The sequence below is a fragment of the Pararge aegeria genome, chromosome 18, assembly GCF_905163445.1.
Source record: "Pararge aegeria chromosome 18, ilParAegt1.1, whole genome shotgun sequence".
Lineage (NCBI taxonomy): Eukaryota > Metazoa > Arthropoda > Insecta > Lepidoptera > Nymphalidae > Pararge > Pararge aegeria.
In genome coordinates, this window is record NC_053197.1 from 3,372,546 (window position 1) to 3,389,261 (window position 16,716).

Below are 16,716 nucleotides of genomic sequence, written 5' to 3' on the forward strand. Positions count from 1 at the left end.
CCATTATTAAAACATATTATCTAGGAACATCTGCCATAATCAATGTATAATGATATTAATGTTGCTGTTTCGAGGTTCTTTTAAGCTGCAGCCGTAATAACCAAAAATAAAGATCAGATTCAGATAGAAAACTTTAATTTACATTGACTTTTTCACTCGTTGACTATAAACTGATATCTTACGCCCGAATGATTATTAATTTAGTCCAAAACGCTTCAGATGGGAGAAGTGCTATCTTTATCTACAGGGAAAAGTAGAAAAAGAATAGCACTATAATCTAATGAATTACATCCGTAATCAATACATATTAATTTCGGGAACTAAAGTGAATGAAGCCATCTTAAATCCAGAATTATCAACCTTGAAACCTCCGCAATATTTGATTTCGCATATGACGGGAAATAGTTCGTTGTGGGTTTTTTAACATTTTATCAAAGAAAAGCAACAAACGAACATATCTCTAACCTAATATACACCGACCTCACATTCACCTCATGATCGTAGTTTAGATTATTAATGTGAAAAAGGTGAAAATTATTTGCAGGTCACGGCAGACGTAGGTGTTTTACAAGATTAAAATCTGCGTCCACATCGCGTCTTAACTATTCACCTAAGTATGTGCAAATATGAAATAAGTGCATTTATTTTTTCTTTTCAAATTAATCTATCACCCTTCTCGAGCTTACTTCGCTATAAATTTTCGCAGAATTCCGTAAACTTATTTCTGCTTTGATCAATGTTTTGATTTCACAATCGTTAATTCTTAATTGATTTTCCTAATTTAAAAATATCTTATCGTTTCTCAATATGTTTGTTTAGTTATGTTTTATTTGCATATTGCAAGTGAGTATAAAGGTTTGTAAAATACAGAAAAACCGTGCAGTGTCTTGGCACTCAGGAATGAATAAAGTGGTTAGTGGTTCTGGGTCTGAATCCCTGATTGGGTGATTGTGGAAATATAGAATTTCTGAAGTTATACTATCATGCGGCAACCTGAACATCAACGTTCAGGTTTCATAGAGCGTTTCCATCTTATAACCTTCAGGTGAGATAGAAGTCAAGCGATAATTTGTCATCGAATAAAAAAAAGAATATACTCTAATGTTCGAGTAGAGAAGACTACGCCACTTGTGTATTTTCGAGTTATAAATAAATGAGTAAATTTTAACATTGGTGGTTCTATTTACTTGCACATTTGACTTGTTTACTTGACTGGATAAACCCTAGCATATATAGCAGTTTTAAAAGGAAAACCTAAATATCCTACAACCCTTCAATTTTTAATAAATCTAAGCTTAAATCAATAATTTAATGAAATAGGGATAAGTAATTTATTTCATTAATGGAACCCAAAAGAGTGGGAACTGTGATGTTTTGAATACGGGGAAAGAATTCAGTTTCAGTTTATTCTCACAAAGGGCTGATAAAAATTTCTGGTTGCGTAGCTTTTGAAAATAAGTTTTCCATAAGCTGCACCGAAAAGTTCGTAGACTATTTTCGTCACCACGTGTGGACCATTCCAGTATTAGTTTACTGACTCCATTAATAACTGTAACCTTATTAAACTAGTTCATTTTTAACCACAATTATTTTGTTACATGTAATGACCATGTTTATTTGGTTCTTCTGTTCAGGCGTGGCGAAGGTTGGTCCAGTCCATTAGAATCGTTAAGGCAACAGTTGCGCAAATTAGATGACTTAGAAGATCAGTTTCCGGATTTGGCGTGTCAACCGGCTTATAGTTTACGATATCCATTTTCTGAGTTAGGTGAGTACAATTTAATTATTAAAAATTAAGGTTAAGTTGTATAAACTTTCACCGACAGAATTAACTCCTTTGAAAAACTTGTGCGTCGGACTCATAATATTAAAATATTTGTTTTTTCTTAAAGAGATGGCTAATTGTTCTGGCAACGGTTTGAAGTCTTTCTTTAGATTCATTTCTCTGTAAAGGTGCGGTCGCCACAGCTGACACGCCCGAGCTAGAGTTTGTCCGTCACCGCGCGTTAGTAGAAAGGGAGGGGATGCGTCGCGCTCAAGCCGTTCTCAAGCGGCGCAGGGCTGCACTGAGGGAGTCTAGGGCTTCGCTGTCACCGCACAGAGCACCTTCGGTGAGCAATAAGTTTAATACAGTTACAGTTTGTACATGACCACATCTTAGGTAGTAAAAGCGGAGCGTACAATAACTCTGCAATCTGAAGTTAATCAGGGGAAATAAAGCAGTTGGACTGAGAGTACGTTTGGTAAGCAATTATTAACTCCCGACTCGAAAACTACGGGGTATCATAAGTTTGACTTGTATGTGCGTACGTGTGTGCATGCGCGCGTGCGTGCGTGTGTGTGCGTGTCTGTTTGTCTGTGGCATCGTATTCCCCGCACGGATAACCGATTTTGCTTTTTTTTTTTTTTAAAGATGTATTAGTCGGGAGTGTTCTTTATTATGTTTGATGAAAATCGACCAAGATGGCCGTAAATAGCGAATAATTTATTTTTCCACAACCCCTTCAAGATGGATATCAAATAAAAAGGCTTGTTTATGTACATTATATGGAAAAACGACGGGTTTTTAAAAAAGAAAAAAAATATTATTACACTTAAATATTGTTTACAGTTCTTATTAGATTGCAGAGCTACTACGTGTAGCTATAAATCAATCCGAAATTACACAAGGAATCTGAAGAGGAAGACCTGACTTGCTAGCTTGGACAGCATTCTGAGAACTTTTTTTAATTTGTCGTCCCTCCAAATCTTTTAAGTTTTTAACGCTGGAATTCATAGCTGAGATCACACAATAAGATATATATATTTGTTTTCTTAATTACTCGATCTATATTTAAATTTAACCTGTAAATGAAAATCACGTGCAGTTTAAAGCAAGAAATGTTCGGTGAACGGCATTTTACTTGGTATGTTGAAGGGATGACTTTGAAATGCATAAAGTTTAAATTGAACGCACGCTTATTGAATCCTGGCTTGAATAGTCAAGCCACACACCCACACAGGACACGTAAAAGATGGAATTCCTATGAATTCCAGGCTGTGTCCATCTTTTATGAGTCCTATGTGATACCTAAGGAAACATACAGTCCAGAAATCAAATGTTGCTTAGCGTGCTATTATTATAAATTAATTTCCTTGGAATAGAAACACAGTCCAAATGGTGAGCAAGTCGAACTGGCTGTTTTTTGTGACTTAACTCAAGAAGTTGGCTGGAAGAACTTAGATAAGCTGATATACATGTATGGTTGTGCGTTTGATGTCTTTTAGGGTTTTCCCTTTATGTCAAAGAAACATACAGATAAGAGTAAAAGGTAAAAAAAGGTAGACATGACAAATAGCATAAAACGCACACTTAAAACGCAATGTACTGACGTAATAATTGGAAGTAGGATAGCATGGTTTTTTCTGTCGAGAAATTTCGCAGTTCATTTAAAAAGACTCGTATAGTTTCTGCATGTATAATAGTGTAACGTTAAAGTAGAAGCAACATTGATTATATAATTAAAGTTTAATGTGCCACTTTTAGAGGACACTGGACACATGATCCTCTTTTTACATACAACTTAGTGATATAGGCATATTAGGTTGTTGCATGATGGTTAAGATACATATGGCCTTGAAAATATAATGGAAATAACGCCGGAATGGTTATGCGGTAATTTTTCATACACTGACATTGACAGCTGCTGTTCTGCAGTTGAAGTGTGTAACTATTCCGTTATGCCACGTTTATTTGTAAGGTGCATAGAATAGTATGAGCTACGAATCGAACGAAACGCATTTTCAATCAATGAAAATGTGGGACTGCCTCTAAGAATGCTTTTATTTTGGGCACGCTTTACATTTAGCTGATGCAGGCAAATTTATGACGTTATGAAGTTGTGGTTCGTTCGACGCGTGTGACTCTGCGTGATTCAATAATATGAGGTATATATTACTCGTAATATGTAATGTAATCATATAATACTCTTAGCGTTGTTGTTAAACTAATGTTCAATGTAGTTTTCCTACTAGTTCTGTTAAGTTATAACTGGTTGCATAGGAGGAACGTGAGGCGACTGAGCTAGAGGTCGCGTTGCACCGGGCGCGCGCCCTGCTCGGTGAGAAGGAGATTAGGCTGCGGCACATCGAGCGCGCACTGCGAAGGCTCGCCGATGCGCATCCACCGCCTTTGATACAGGTGGATTTGACTATGCGCTTGGTTTTTAGTCGTGAATACGTCTTTGCGCACAAAGGAAACAAAGAAATATATGAACGTTTCGAAGCCAAACTTACTTCTTAACTCTTAGTGCCCAACGAAGATAGCCAAGAATTCATCCAAACTCAAATTTTAAAAATTCTTGGCCCAGTTTTTTAAGCTAGGAAGTACTTATCCATCTTAGGTCATTTGCCTCGCCGGTACTAGTTGATCGATTGGAGAAGGTCATACTTAATCCTTATCTACATTTCAGTACCATTACTATAATTATACGAGGTATTACTATACGAGGTAATATAATTGGGACTAAAATTAATCCTGCTACTATTATTATACGAGTACTATTATTATACGAGGTAATATAATTGGGACTAAAATTAATCCTGCTTCCATAAAATGCTAATCAACCCCTGCTTTACTGTGAAAACATGTATGAAAACAATTTATATTCAAAATTAGATACTTGAAACATTCAAAATAGAAAGAAATAAATTTAAAGAGATTATGGAATGCTTAGCTAAAATATAAAAAGGGCAAAAAAGAGTTCTGTAAACTAAATATTAATGGTATTTCGTGAACAAAAGACATATTCATTTATAAACTAGCCACGGTGATCCGACACGGCCTGAATCATATTTATTTGCAGTCAAAGTGGCTCATCATTTTAGACTTCATACGCTCCGTCCTGCTTTAAGTAGCGCTCGTTCAGTTGTGCACACATCTCAGAAGTTAAGCAGACTGCCAGATGTCGAATTTTGGCAGTATTCGGAAAATCCCGTCAGGTCATCAATTGCTCACTATCCCAAAGGCTAAAGACAAAAGTACGCAGCGATGGGCCCTTAATGTATGCATAGCAACCGTGGATATTTGACTTTTTCCAAAAATTGTGTATCGTTAAGGTTCTCCCCATAATCCACAACAAGGAAATCCGAAAAAAGCCATGCTCACAGACAACACTAAGGATTAGTAACCTCAATTGGGAAGTGGCAAGGCTGTGTCTGTCTTAGAAATTGATAGCTTCCGATGCAGAAAAGTTTTGAAGAAGAGACCATGTGCCAATGACTCGACGAATATTATGGGAAATGAGTGGAGGATGGGAGGTATATTTTGGCCCGCTATCGAAATGTCGACGCATGCAGGCTGTTGGTGACAAAATGTTTGCCATCTTTTATATTATTCTCTGTGGCAAAAAAATTGCATTATTTTTGACCTGCTATATTTATGTTTAGATATATTGCAATGTGCACAACTGAATAAGCACTAGTCAGTATGTTTTAGGTTTTTTTGGTTTTCAACAACAGAATTTTTTTAAGGATATTGTTGCTGCTTGTGTATCTGTTGGACTTATTCATTCATTGTTATAATATTTTTTAACGCATGACATCTTGTTAGCAAGCTTAATGGTTATTAAAGAATATATAATGATTCGTTAGGCCTTTTTTAATGATAATTATATTGCATGCATCTAAAAAAAAGGACAATGTCATAAATTTATTAGTACTTCCATATCAAAATATCAATACGAGAGCTGTAAATAATTTACTTACCTTGGTAATTTACTTTATAAGTAAAATAATTTAAAACTGTCGCAAGATTATTTTATTACATTTTACTTTGACTAATTTTAAGTTTTAACTTTTTATTTCGTAATTTATTGCATTTTACTTTTTAAGTTTTCTCTTGTGTTTAGATTGTTTCTTATATGCGCTTGTACTTTTCGCTATTTGTCATTATAAATTATTTTGTTCCAAATAAGATTTAGTTATAAAAATAATAGTACTGAAGTCTTGAAGGGCGTGTTTGCCGTTGTTATTACGTTGTCGGACACAGCTCGGCACTTTGAAGGACAATTTTCTTGCATGCCCTGCGAAATGTGGCTCTGTTTATAGGCCATGGAATTGAACTTACCAACAGCGGGAAGATTATATAAAATAAAATAAAAAACTCAAATATATTATTCGGGTTATACAAAGTTTAGTATAGGCATTGTAAGAGTTATAAAAAGTCTACCCTTAAGTATTTAAGTAATAACTCGTAGGTACTGGAGATTTTATACATACCGTCCATGCACGCCACTGGCAACATGCCTTCTTGGTCCGCCAAATAAAGAAAAATAAAGAAAGAAAAGAAAGAAAGGAGGAAAGAAAACTGTAAAGAGGAAAAGAATTTGTTTTTTATGATATACCGTAAACGTCCGAAGGCTTCAATTTCTGAAAATTATGCGTCGATAATATTAATAAATACAAAGCGTAGTATAATTACTTAATAAGTAGCATTACTTAGCCATCTAAACTACGCTGAGTGCAAATTATGCCCATAGCGATGTCAGCCCATTTTCATAAATTATTAACATATTCTTATTTTCTCTATTTGCTTACATTACTTTTTCTCTAGCTGTGTCTTCTTATGCCATTAGCGATAAGGCCGCCAAATTATTGTAAACACTGTTTCTTTTTTTTTCTGTACTTTTGTATGGTGTAAAATAAAAGCATTTTCATTAGTTCATTCCTAAACAAATTAAATCCCTTTTTGATTTATTTCAGTTGTTCTTTATAAATTAGTTACATTACATTTTGTTTTATCGTATTTATTTTATAAATTCCAGGAAGCAACTACAAGCGAAGCGTCATCGGGTAGCGAAGCAGCGAACGAAGCGGAGACCGGTGGAGCGGTGCTTCGCTCGCTACGGGCCTTACACGCGGACGTGCGAGACATATGGAGAGCCTTGGACGCCAGGAAACTTAATAACGGTGCGTACGGACCTAATTTATATGAGCAGAATATTGTAAAACCTAGGAATATAACAGAATACAAGAACTTTTTCTTGTGTTCTGTTATACGCTTCTTTCGCATTGCGGGAAGAATAAATAAATATATTACTACAATACACACATCGCCATCTAGCCCCAAAGCAAGCGTAGCTTGTGTTGTGGGTACTAAGATGACTTATGAATACACAGATAAACACCTAGACACTGAAAAACTTTCATGTTCGTCACACAAACATTTCCCAGTTGTTGGAATCGAACCGACGACCTTGGAATCAGAAAGCAGGATCGCTACAAACTGCACTAATCGGCCGTCGAGGAGGACGGGTGGTGACATCTGTTTTCTGATTTCCCTATTCCCGGCCCACAACAGGCCACAGGTCTCCTCCCACCATGAAAAGGGCCGTAGTCCACCAACCTGGCCCAGTGCGGATCGGTGGTCTCAACACACCTTTGAGAACATTATGTAGAACTCTCAGGCATGCTGGTTTTCTCACGATGTCTTCATTCACCGTCGAAGAAAGGAATATGTAATTACTTGGAACGCACATAACTAACAAAAGTCGGAGGTGCATGCTACGAATCGAACTCGGCCCCCCGAAAGTGAAGTCGAGCTCCTAACCACTGGGTTATCACCGCTTCATATAAAATATGCATTGCTAAAACGACCGACCACGAGGAAAACTAAACTTAACTGGCTATAAACTGCCAATACCAGATGTAGATGTACGTTGCAAAATGTACAATCTGGGATTTACTCATGACTATTTTTAGGCTGTGATATTCCAATTTTTATAGATACTATATTTGAAATCAATAAAATCATCAAATTTAAAAAACATCTTTTTCTGATCGTACAGGATGCTGAGGAGTTCTTCCAAAATTTTTACACAAGAAAGCTTATTGTAAAGTGTTGTTAAGTTTCTTATTTTTTTTGGTTTTAGTTTCACCAGAAACAAGTTCCTGTAATATGCCCACCACTTCCCAGACGAGGATGACATTGTCAGCTGTGAGTATCTTTTAAAAAAAACACCCTTTTAATCAACACATTTTTATCGTCTGCCGAGGTGCCTGTGTTCAATATATCCGGCTTATTTATAAAGGATATATATGTACATATACAACGTGTAACCGAATTGCGAAATACTGTTAAAGGGTGCGTAAGTATATTTCATAAGGAACCACCCTGTAATAATATTAAATTAAAATAAGCATATTTATTTTTCCACACAAACTAATTCAAAACATTTTACTTGTTTACTTATGACAACCCTATTGAAGTTAAAATATCGAGACGCGTACAATACCTATGCGACGCGTTTTTTTCTAATATAGTTTTGATTCTCAAAAGCGGCTCCTCGATTGCGAGATAGCATATATCATCAATCATACTGCGTTACACGTGTTATATTATTTTTTATAGCCTGAACCCGTGATGCAGGACAACTCAGACGGTGTGGCGGAAAGGGCCAAAGGTTTACGCGCCTGGCTCCAAACTGCACCGTAATCACACCTATCCAGTATATCCTATTAATATTGTAACGAAAGGTAATTTAAGGATTCCACCTATCAAATTGCTTTGAGATGATATCGCGTCATTTTTCAATAATTTGATTGGTTGGATCCTACTTTGACGTAGGATTTCAAAGTAAAAGATACTTGACAAGTTTTGGATATTAACACGTGCTATTTTTGAATTTTATTTAGATATGGGTTGGTTATGGATATTCGTAAATTGAAACTATTGTGTATTTTAAAGAAATTAAAGGTTTATTGTAAGTGTAAATTTATTAAATGATGTGATCGTAAATTCGGTACGTAAAGAATTGTCGTCAAAAGGTTTGTGTTTGGCCGGCATAATTCCAAGATGGCTCCGGTGGAAATTCGAAAAAAGCTCGTTGAAATCTATAAAAACACGCGAATAACTTCCCAGGTTAAAACTGCCAATTGACTGTACGAGTAGTGAAAATAAACATTTAGGTGATAAACTAGATTTTTCTGGAAAAGTCTATCGAGTCTTGTCCATAAGTAAATTGTAGTCAATTGACTGATCGTATCGTATCGTAACGCATATTATACTGTAGTGTTTCTAGAAATGAAATTGTATTTCTAGAAATTAATATGTAAAACTTTAATACTAGTCAACACGTGATTTTTAGCTTAATTATTATTAACTATTAATAATTATAATGTAATTCGAATTCGTCTGTATTTGTAGTATCGTGATAATAGTTTCTATTGAATGATAAATGGTACAGACTTTTAAACGGTATACTTACACTAACTAATTCGGGTAAATTTGCTCTTCAAGGGTAACTTTGTCAGTCAATTTTAAATAAGTCAATTAAATATGTGTAAATAGTGTAAAGATAAATATTAAATAAATTTAATTTGTATTTTACACTATTTACATATAATTAATAGTGACATTATAAATTTAATATTGATTTTTACACTGTAAATCAATATTAAATTTATTTTATTCTATATTGATTTTTACACTATTTACACTTAACAATAATAACTTGCATTTTTTGTTTTCAATAACAAATATCTATTTGTAATAGGGTATTTGACTGTATTGAAAGTATCGACTGTTCTGTCGTGTAATCCTTAAAGATTATTAACTTTAAATATCATTTAATTTCACTAAACTAGAAAATAAAGTATAGATTATTTAAAAAACATAAAATAAAATATTTTTTTTCTGAGCCAAGTTCAGGTGATTTACAAACTCTATATTGTGATTTGTAGAATCTCTAATGACGTCACAAGTAGGTTAACATATTATAAGCTTATAAAAGCATTATTGTTAATTATAGATTTTTAAAAAGCAGTCAAATACTACTAGATAACAAGAAGATAAATTCTGCGTTTCATTGACTACCAAAGTTACATTCAAAAGCAGTACTGCCCCAATTTGGAAAGTCGTAATGTATTCGATTTTATGTTACACTTGAATTCCAATTATACTTTGTATATGATGTCTAGTCATTCTAAATAAATGTGTTTAATCTTAATCAAGTAGACTGAACTATTCTTACGTCTGTGTTTACTAAACTCTACGATAAAATTATTAAAATAATAATCGATACATTGCGTGATAGAAACGCAAAGGTTAACACGTTGGCTGCTGAAAACACAACGTTTGTGTTTGAAAACTACGTAACGCGTGTGCGGCTCGAACACGCTAGGCGTGTTAAAATAAATGTACCTACAAGGATGCGGCCGAACACGCTAGGCGTGTTTTTCCGGCGTTCTGCGAGTGCGGCAAACACAAACGCTGTGTTGTTTAAATATACTGTTAGAGCGGCCTTTACGCAACGAGTGTGTTATATGTTACCGCAAGTACGTTTTATTAAATATTAGTTTAACGTTAACGCAATTACGTTTTATTATATATTAGACAGTATACCTACTTAAAATTCGTTGTTTTGTGAGTTATCTAATCATTATACATGAGTGTTTTTCTTAATAATTCCCATGCCATCGAGAGTATCGACCATCACACGTATAACTAACAAGTTCATATAAAAAACATGTTTTCGACCAAATATTTGCAACAATAGTATAATACCATCGATCACTAAATAATACCCACCTAGATAATTGCATTGTTTTTAAATATTTTATAGGGACGCGAAATAGATATTGATATCGATATAGGATCGTCGTCCTATATTTTAGCATACTATACAATGTTTTTCTGCAATAAAGGTATCCGCAACATAAGTTTGACGTCTATATATTTTTTAATATTTGTACGCCTGAGTTCGCCTGCACTATTTTCATTGGTATCGGTATCGTCAATAAATTATTTTATAAATATCGGTTTGCATTCCATTATACCGACAGAATTACAAAACGATGCATCCGCATCCTTATTTTTTCTTATCGTCTTAAATAAACGTTATCGGTGCGGCCAGCGGTACCAATAAACTACTCAGGAATGAGTTACTATTGTTTCGAATTTAAAAGTAAATTTAACAATGGTTCTGTATATTTACTGGAAGGATTATTATATTTAAAATGCATATTATTTTCAAATTCGCTTCTTTGTCGGCAATCCGCATTCGTATGTAAGTAGGTATTTAATACTGTTTTTTTACTTATTTATTTATCATGATTCGTAAATGACATTCACAAGTTACACACAGGTTGACGTTGCCGCGATTTTGAATATAGTAAAATAGTGTACCTACGAGATGTAAAGCCACTATATTTAAAGCTCTTTAGAAAATGATTATTTTTGAAAAAAAGAAAATCTGTGTTGACTACATTAAAGTTTTATTCTATTTTATCCAACAAAAAAATACAAATTGCTATTAAAATGCGACAAGTGTTGGGTTTTCATGTTGTTCAATAAATAAATGAGAAAATACGAGTGATGTAATAACACACCTGTTGCGTAAAGGCCGCATAGCTGTCGCGATAAGTTTAAACACGCCAGGCGTGTGGGGCCGCATGCTCGTAGCGCCTGTTTCGAATACGCTTCACCAGTGCTGAAAACACGCCTAGCGTGTAATGCTGCCGCACTCGTGTACCGTATTTGTTAATGTTAGGCAGCAGTCAACGTGTTAAGGGTTAAGTTGTTATGCGAGTAATGAAAACGCAAATAAATCAATATGTAATACTGTAGACTCGCTATTCAGTTAGTTCGGATAGATTACGAATTATTTGACCCATGATTTATGCTAATTTATTAAAAATATTGTCAGTTATCTGCCACATGTGTAATTAAGGAAACTACGTACATTTTAAAAAAAGAAACTGCTAAAAATTAAAAAAACGAAAGTTTTTTTTAAAGAGGCCTACTTAATTGGAAATTTTAAAAACGACGGTCTTTTTGTAATTACTCCCACTAGTTTGTCTTCGTAGAAGAAGTTTACAAAAACTTGCCAGTTGGTCTTTTCTAATATCATATTTTTACAGTTTAACATTTTTCTAGCTTCTCAGAAAAGAAAGCGGAGTGGCCTAATTTTTATTTAATTCAATACCAAATTTGTACGTACTTAAAAGTATGTACACAAGTAAATACTTTGAAGTGAGTAAATAAGTTTTAATACATTGTTCAAACATATGCAAAGGTCAATATTAATAAATCTAATATGATCTTCGGTATCATTGTTATAGCACGAAGAATTTCTGTACTTTTCTCAGGCAATGCAGATATAACTAATTTATGTCATATTCTAACGTATTAGCTCAAAAAGCCATTCCTTTACTTTTAGATTCAATCATTTTGACCACACTACACTAAATACTGTCAAAATAAGCATTAATTTTTGAAAAATCCACACTCCACTGTGTGTCGCGAAGGTTAAAGTCCGCACGTAATAGATACAAAATTGGAATTATATAAAAAAAACCCCGTCACATTTGTGGCGTCGGCCATCTTGTTTATAGTCTAGTTCTACTAGTCGAACTCTTTCATTTGATACCCATATCGAGGGAGTTGTGAAAAAAATATGCATTCCACCGTTTTGATGTGCTGCGGCCATCTTAGACCGTTAATTAAAACAAAACATTCATCACTCATCAATGGTCCATGTATTTAGAAATTTGTTGTCATTTAGATTTCCGAACGGTATTTGATGAAGATCTTTGGTGATAGAGGACTAATATTCATTACAAGGGTCACATATAGAAAAAAAATGAGGGATAGGAAGGTACTGTGATAATAATGTAGTTTCTTAACGCACACGTTCGTACTTCGCGCAACGTCTTCTCTTACGTATACGATCAAGCCAATTTTAATTTGAGCTTTTTCGAAGTAGTGTGCGTTTTAAGCAATGAAATATCACTGGTAACGTAAAACATCGTGAAAACATTTTCATTTTCATTGACTGAGAGTTTCTATCTTATAGAAGTTGTTAGAAAAAATATTAACTACTCTACTGGGCACCAGTTTTGGTGTTAATTTATCATTCGTCATTAATGCGTTGTACAGCGGCTTATCGTTGTTTGCTTTAACTTTTAGTGAGCTAAATGTCTTTGTAATACATAATATTGTTACGTTCGAGGATTTGAAATTACAACACCTGATGATTCTTGTAAGACTTTAATCATCTCTTCTGACGAAGTTTCCAGAACACACTTCCAATAGCAAGTTAATCGTAGTCCAGAATGGTAGCCAAGGACACTAGGTTTCAATAGATCACTTATTTCACTCCGAAGTTTTATCTCGTCGCCCTCAGAGGAGACTGACTCAGTCGCGACGTCAGTCCACTTTTATACGACCTTTCTATTGGCTAAATCTTCTTTAGACCGAAGACGTACCCAAAGGGCATGATCCAAAAACATTATGATTTATTAATATTCTCTTCTTCTTCTTAGATTTCTTAGATTTATATACCTAAAACACGTTGTGGCGCGATTATAAACTTTAAGTTTTTAGTATTAAGGTTCTTTGTCATTAAGATTTCTACAAAACAAGCGGGAGTGTAAAAACAAATAAAATATTCGTTTGTTTGTACTTAAAGAAAAAAAAATTCGTTTATTCAATAAAACTTGACGTAAACAATATACGAAATAAAACGTTTTATAAACATTTGGAATCCCAGCGTAGTTTAGATAAATGTCTTTTGGTGGAATATTGCTCTGCAATTGAAATATTCTAAAACGCACAAAACTGATTCATAATAATCATTTGAGTCATAAATTGTACATATTTAAACTTAACTAATATCTTATTACTGTACGAGATTCTGTTATAATTGCATAATATAACTATTTCTTAATGGCGAAGGAAACTATGTTACAGTACAGTCTATGAGACTGAAAGGCAGACTGTGCGGTAATATTCCTATAGCACCGTCTCTCTTTGACATGACTATTTGCGTATTGTACTTTGAATCGGATCGCCAAAGAATAAGGGTAGTCTGAATAGAAGAATTTAATGTAAACTCTAGGTAAATATATCTTCGAAGTTATAAAAAATATATATTGAGCTTCTATCTCAATGACCTAGTCATTCCATTTCCTTTTTATTATGTATGTAAAATAGATTTAATTCGATTGTGCACAAATCCTCAACAAAAATAAATTGATCGCACTAAAAACATGCTTAAGAAAAATTAAGACAATAATTGTCTTACCTTTGGAACAGTGAAGTAAGTTTCAGATTAGCATATTGTTTCTAATGGTTCATATTATAGTAAAGAACTCTTAGCAACATGATGCTCAAACCAAATTTAACAAGTTTCTGTTAATATAGTGCTATGCTTCTCACAGATACCTATAGATAAGTTAGAAAATTCTCAAAAATATTTTTAATTTAGTTCGGGATTAACACCCCATTGCTATAAAATGAAATGTTACTTTTATTTACGTGATGCTAATACAAACTGACTGGTCTCGAAAAACTGTTATTCCTCTAGCGCTCTTTTACAACCTTACCTGTGGATGAGAATATAATTTTTTTTCGTTTTTTCTATAGATCTAGTTATAATAAGCATCACGTTGTTAAAATTGCCATAGAATGTGACGACGCTGTTTAAGCATTAGCATGATGCTAATACTAAAATTTACTGATAGGTCTTAAAACAGTGCTATATTTTACAACTTCACGTGTTCTAGTACTATTTTTAGTACTAATCATTTCGTTTAGAGCTTTGTATCCAATCGAATTATTAACTTACTATTGACATTATAACTTATATTAAAAAAAAAAAAATGTATTTACACTTATTTTAAAATGTTATCTCAAATCAATTGCGTCGAATAACGTCCATATAAAATGTTAAAATATTATTTACAATCTGTACAGAAGACATATTAATTTTTGTTTACAATTTTTTCACAAATTGTAAGACAATTCTGCGCACATAATATTAAAATATATCAACGGTTCTATTATTCTATATGTAATACATAATATAAACTATGTAAGATTTCTAGTCACTTGTAAAATAGATTTTAATATGTAACCCGAAAAAATTTGAACATATATAATCTATAGTGATGTAAAACTGTAAATCCTATCCGAATGCCAAATATTGTACTATAATTACGAGTATGTTTTATAAAACTGGGTATCCACTATATTTGCTGATCTGGAGCCTTACTACCATCGCTTTAAGCAATATTACTTTAATATGATTGACGATTTGTTGTAAAATAATAGTTCTTATTCTAATGGTCTAATAAACTGCCATTTTAAAATTACCTGCTTCAAGCGATGATAGTAATCTCCCAATAGCACTCCAGACTCTCTACATGGCTTCGGTAACGCCTAGTTAATAAACCTTACGGCAAAGATATTGATCACATTAAAAAACTGACTTGCCTTTTCCAAGTTATAAATACAAAACTTTTTATGCTAAAGCTGGGTTTTCAATAAGGCTAACATTCGCGCCACGACAAATTTATATCTTCGATTTTCTCGTTCTATTTCTATGACATAAGACGAGTAAATGGATGGACAATTATTTCGCTGTACGTATCTTAGCTTTAATGTTATTTATCGCACTTACATATAGTAGGTGCTAAAGATCTAATACAAATAAAGTGGATATCTATATTAACATACATAAAGAGTTACTGACACCGTTTATTTTACCCTCTTGTTCTTTTTTTGTGACTTCAGCAGTGAGATGTGGTCCACAACCGCTCTGCCTTATTTTTTAAAGTCAAATACTTCCTTTTACTTATTTATTGAAGTTCCGTCACTCAAAAAGGAATACACTATAGTGAGATTGCATATCCTGTACTTAAAAGATGAAATATCAGTACATCAGGAAGTTCTCTTTTGGTTCATTTCCGTCTATCGTACGTTATTTTACTCGTTAACATGACTTAACACAATATAAAGAAAAAACGAACATTGAATGAAAGTAAAAAGAACTTTAGTGCAGACTGTTAGTTCACTCGGAATGAACTTTTTGAGTATTAGTATTTTAGTATTTTTGACAGAAGGGAGCCCAGGGCCATTTCTAGTCCACGACCTCTGAGACGTACGGACCAACCATTTGACCCTCCGTCATCAGTGGCGTGTACTGAGTTTCTTACCAGGGAAATCGCATAAAATGGCAAAAACGCTCCTAGACGAGCTATATTTCCATTTAAGGGTAAGCAGTGCTTTTGTGCATGTATGAAGTGTACGCCACTGTCCGTCATTCCACTCGTCTATTCCCAACTAATTTAAGACGTCTTCGGGCTTCTTGTTTTTTGAGTTCCCACTCTTTTTGTTTAAACTTTAAAACACAGTTAACAAATATCTTGAGAATTATCAACATTTCACTGCTGTCGAGCCTAATAATCATTATTTATTTTGGAAATTAAACTAGTGTTATTCATAATACACAAATAAGACTGCTTTACTCACGATCGATATTCGAAAAACAGCCTGGTGTCCATAATTTAGGAGCTCGTTAGCGTGGAAGTAAACTTCTGTCAGTTTCAAATGATCCTAGCCAGTTGGGCATGCAACGAGAAAAAACTTGCGTGTGTAAAGTCGCCTTTTTGTTTGACTTTAGAAAGTCAAATTAATATATTTGACTCTCTAAAGTTAATAAACTTCTCAATTCAAACTAGGCACTTTGTCTAGTAAAGTTGTAAAATAACCCTCATACTGCGGTTTAGAGAAATTATCATTTTAATTTATACAATTTTCGTAATTACCTATTTTAGTTATTTGTTAGATTTGTAATATCGTTGAAGTTTTAGTTTTCCAATACTTTTTTATGTGTCCACTACACATGAAAAAGTTTGTAACTGATTTATTTACATAATATTGTTTTAATAAAAGTG

The 16,716-nt window shown here is 33.7% G+C and overlaps 1 protein-coding gene across 1 annotated transcript in view; it reads left to right on the forward strand.

The window, feature by feature from the left end:
• Positions 1–9,300, forward strand: part of LOC120631456 — a 31,709-nt gene extending 22,409 nt beyond the window's left edge. Inside the window, exons 16-22 of the mRNA XM_039901052.1 lie at positions 545–614; positions 1,635–1,768; positions 1,954–2,111; positions 4,043–4,180; positions 6,804–6,948; positions 7,911–7,975; positions 8,390–9,300. Of these exons, the coding sequence (XP_039756986.1) occupies positions 545–614; positions 1,635–1,768; positions 1,954–2,111; positions 4,043–4,180; positions 6,804–6,948; positions 7,911–7,975; positions 8,390–8,473 (794 nt within the window). The 3' untranslated portion in view covers positions 8,474–9,300. The remainder of the gene's footprint in view (positions 1–544; positions 615–1,634; positions 1,769–1,953; positions 2,112–4,042; positions 4,181–6,803; positions 6,949–7,910; positions 7,976–8,389) is intronic.
• Positions 9,301–16,716: the final 7,416 nt, after the last annotated feature.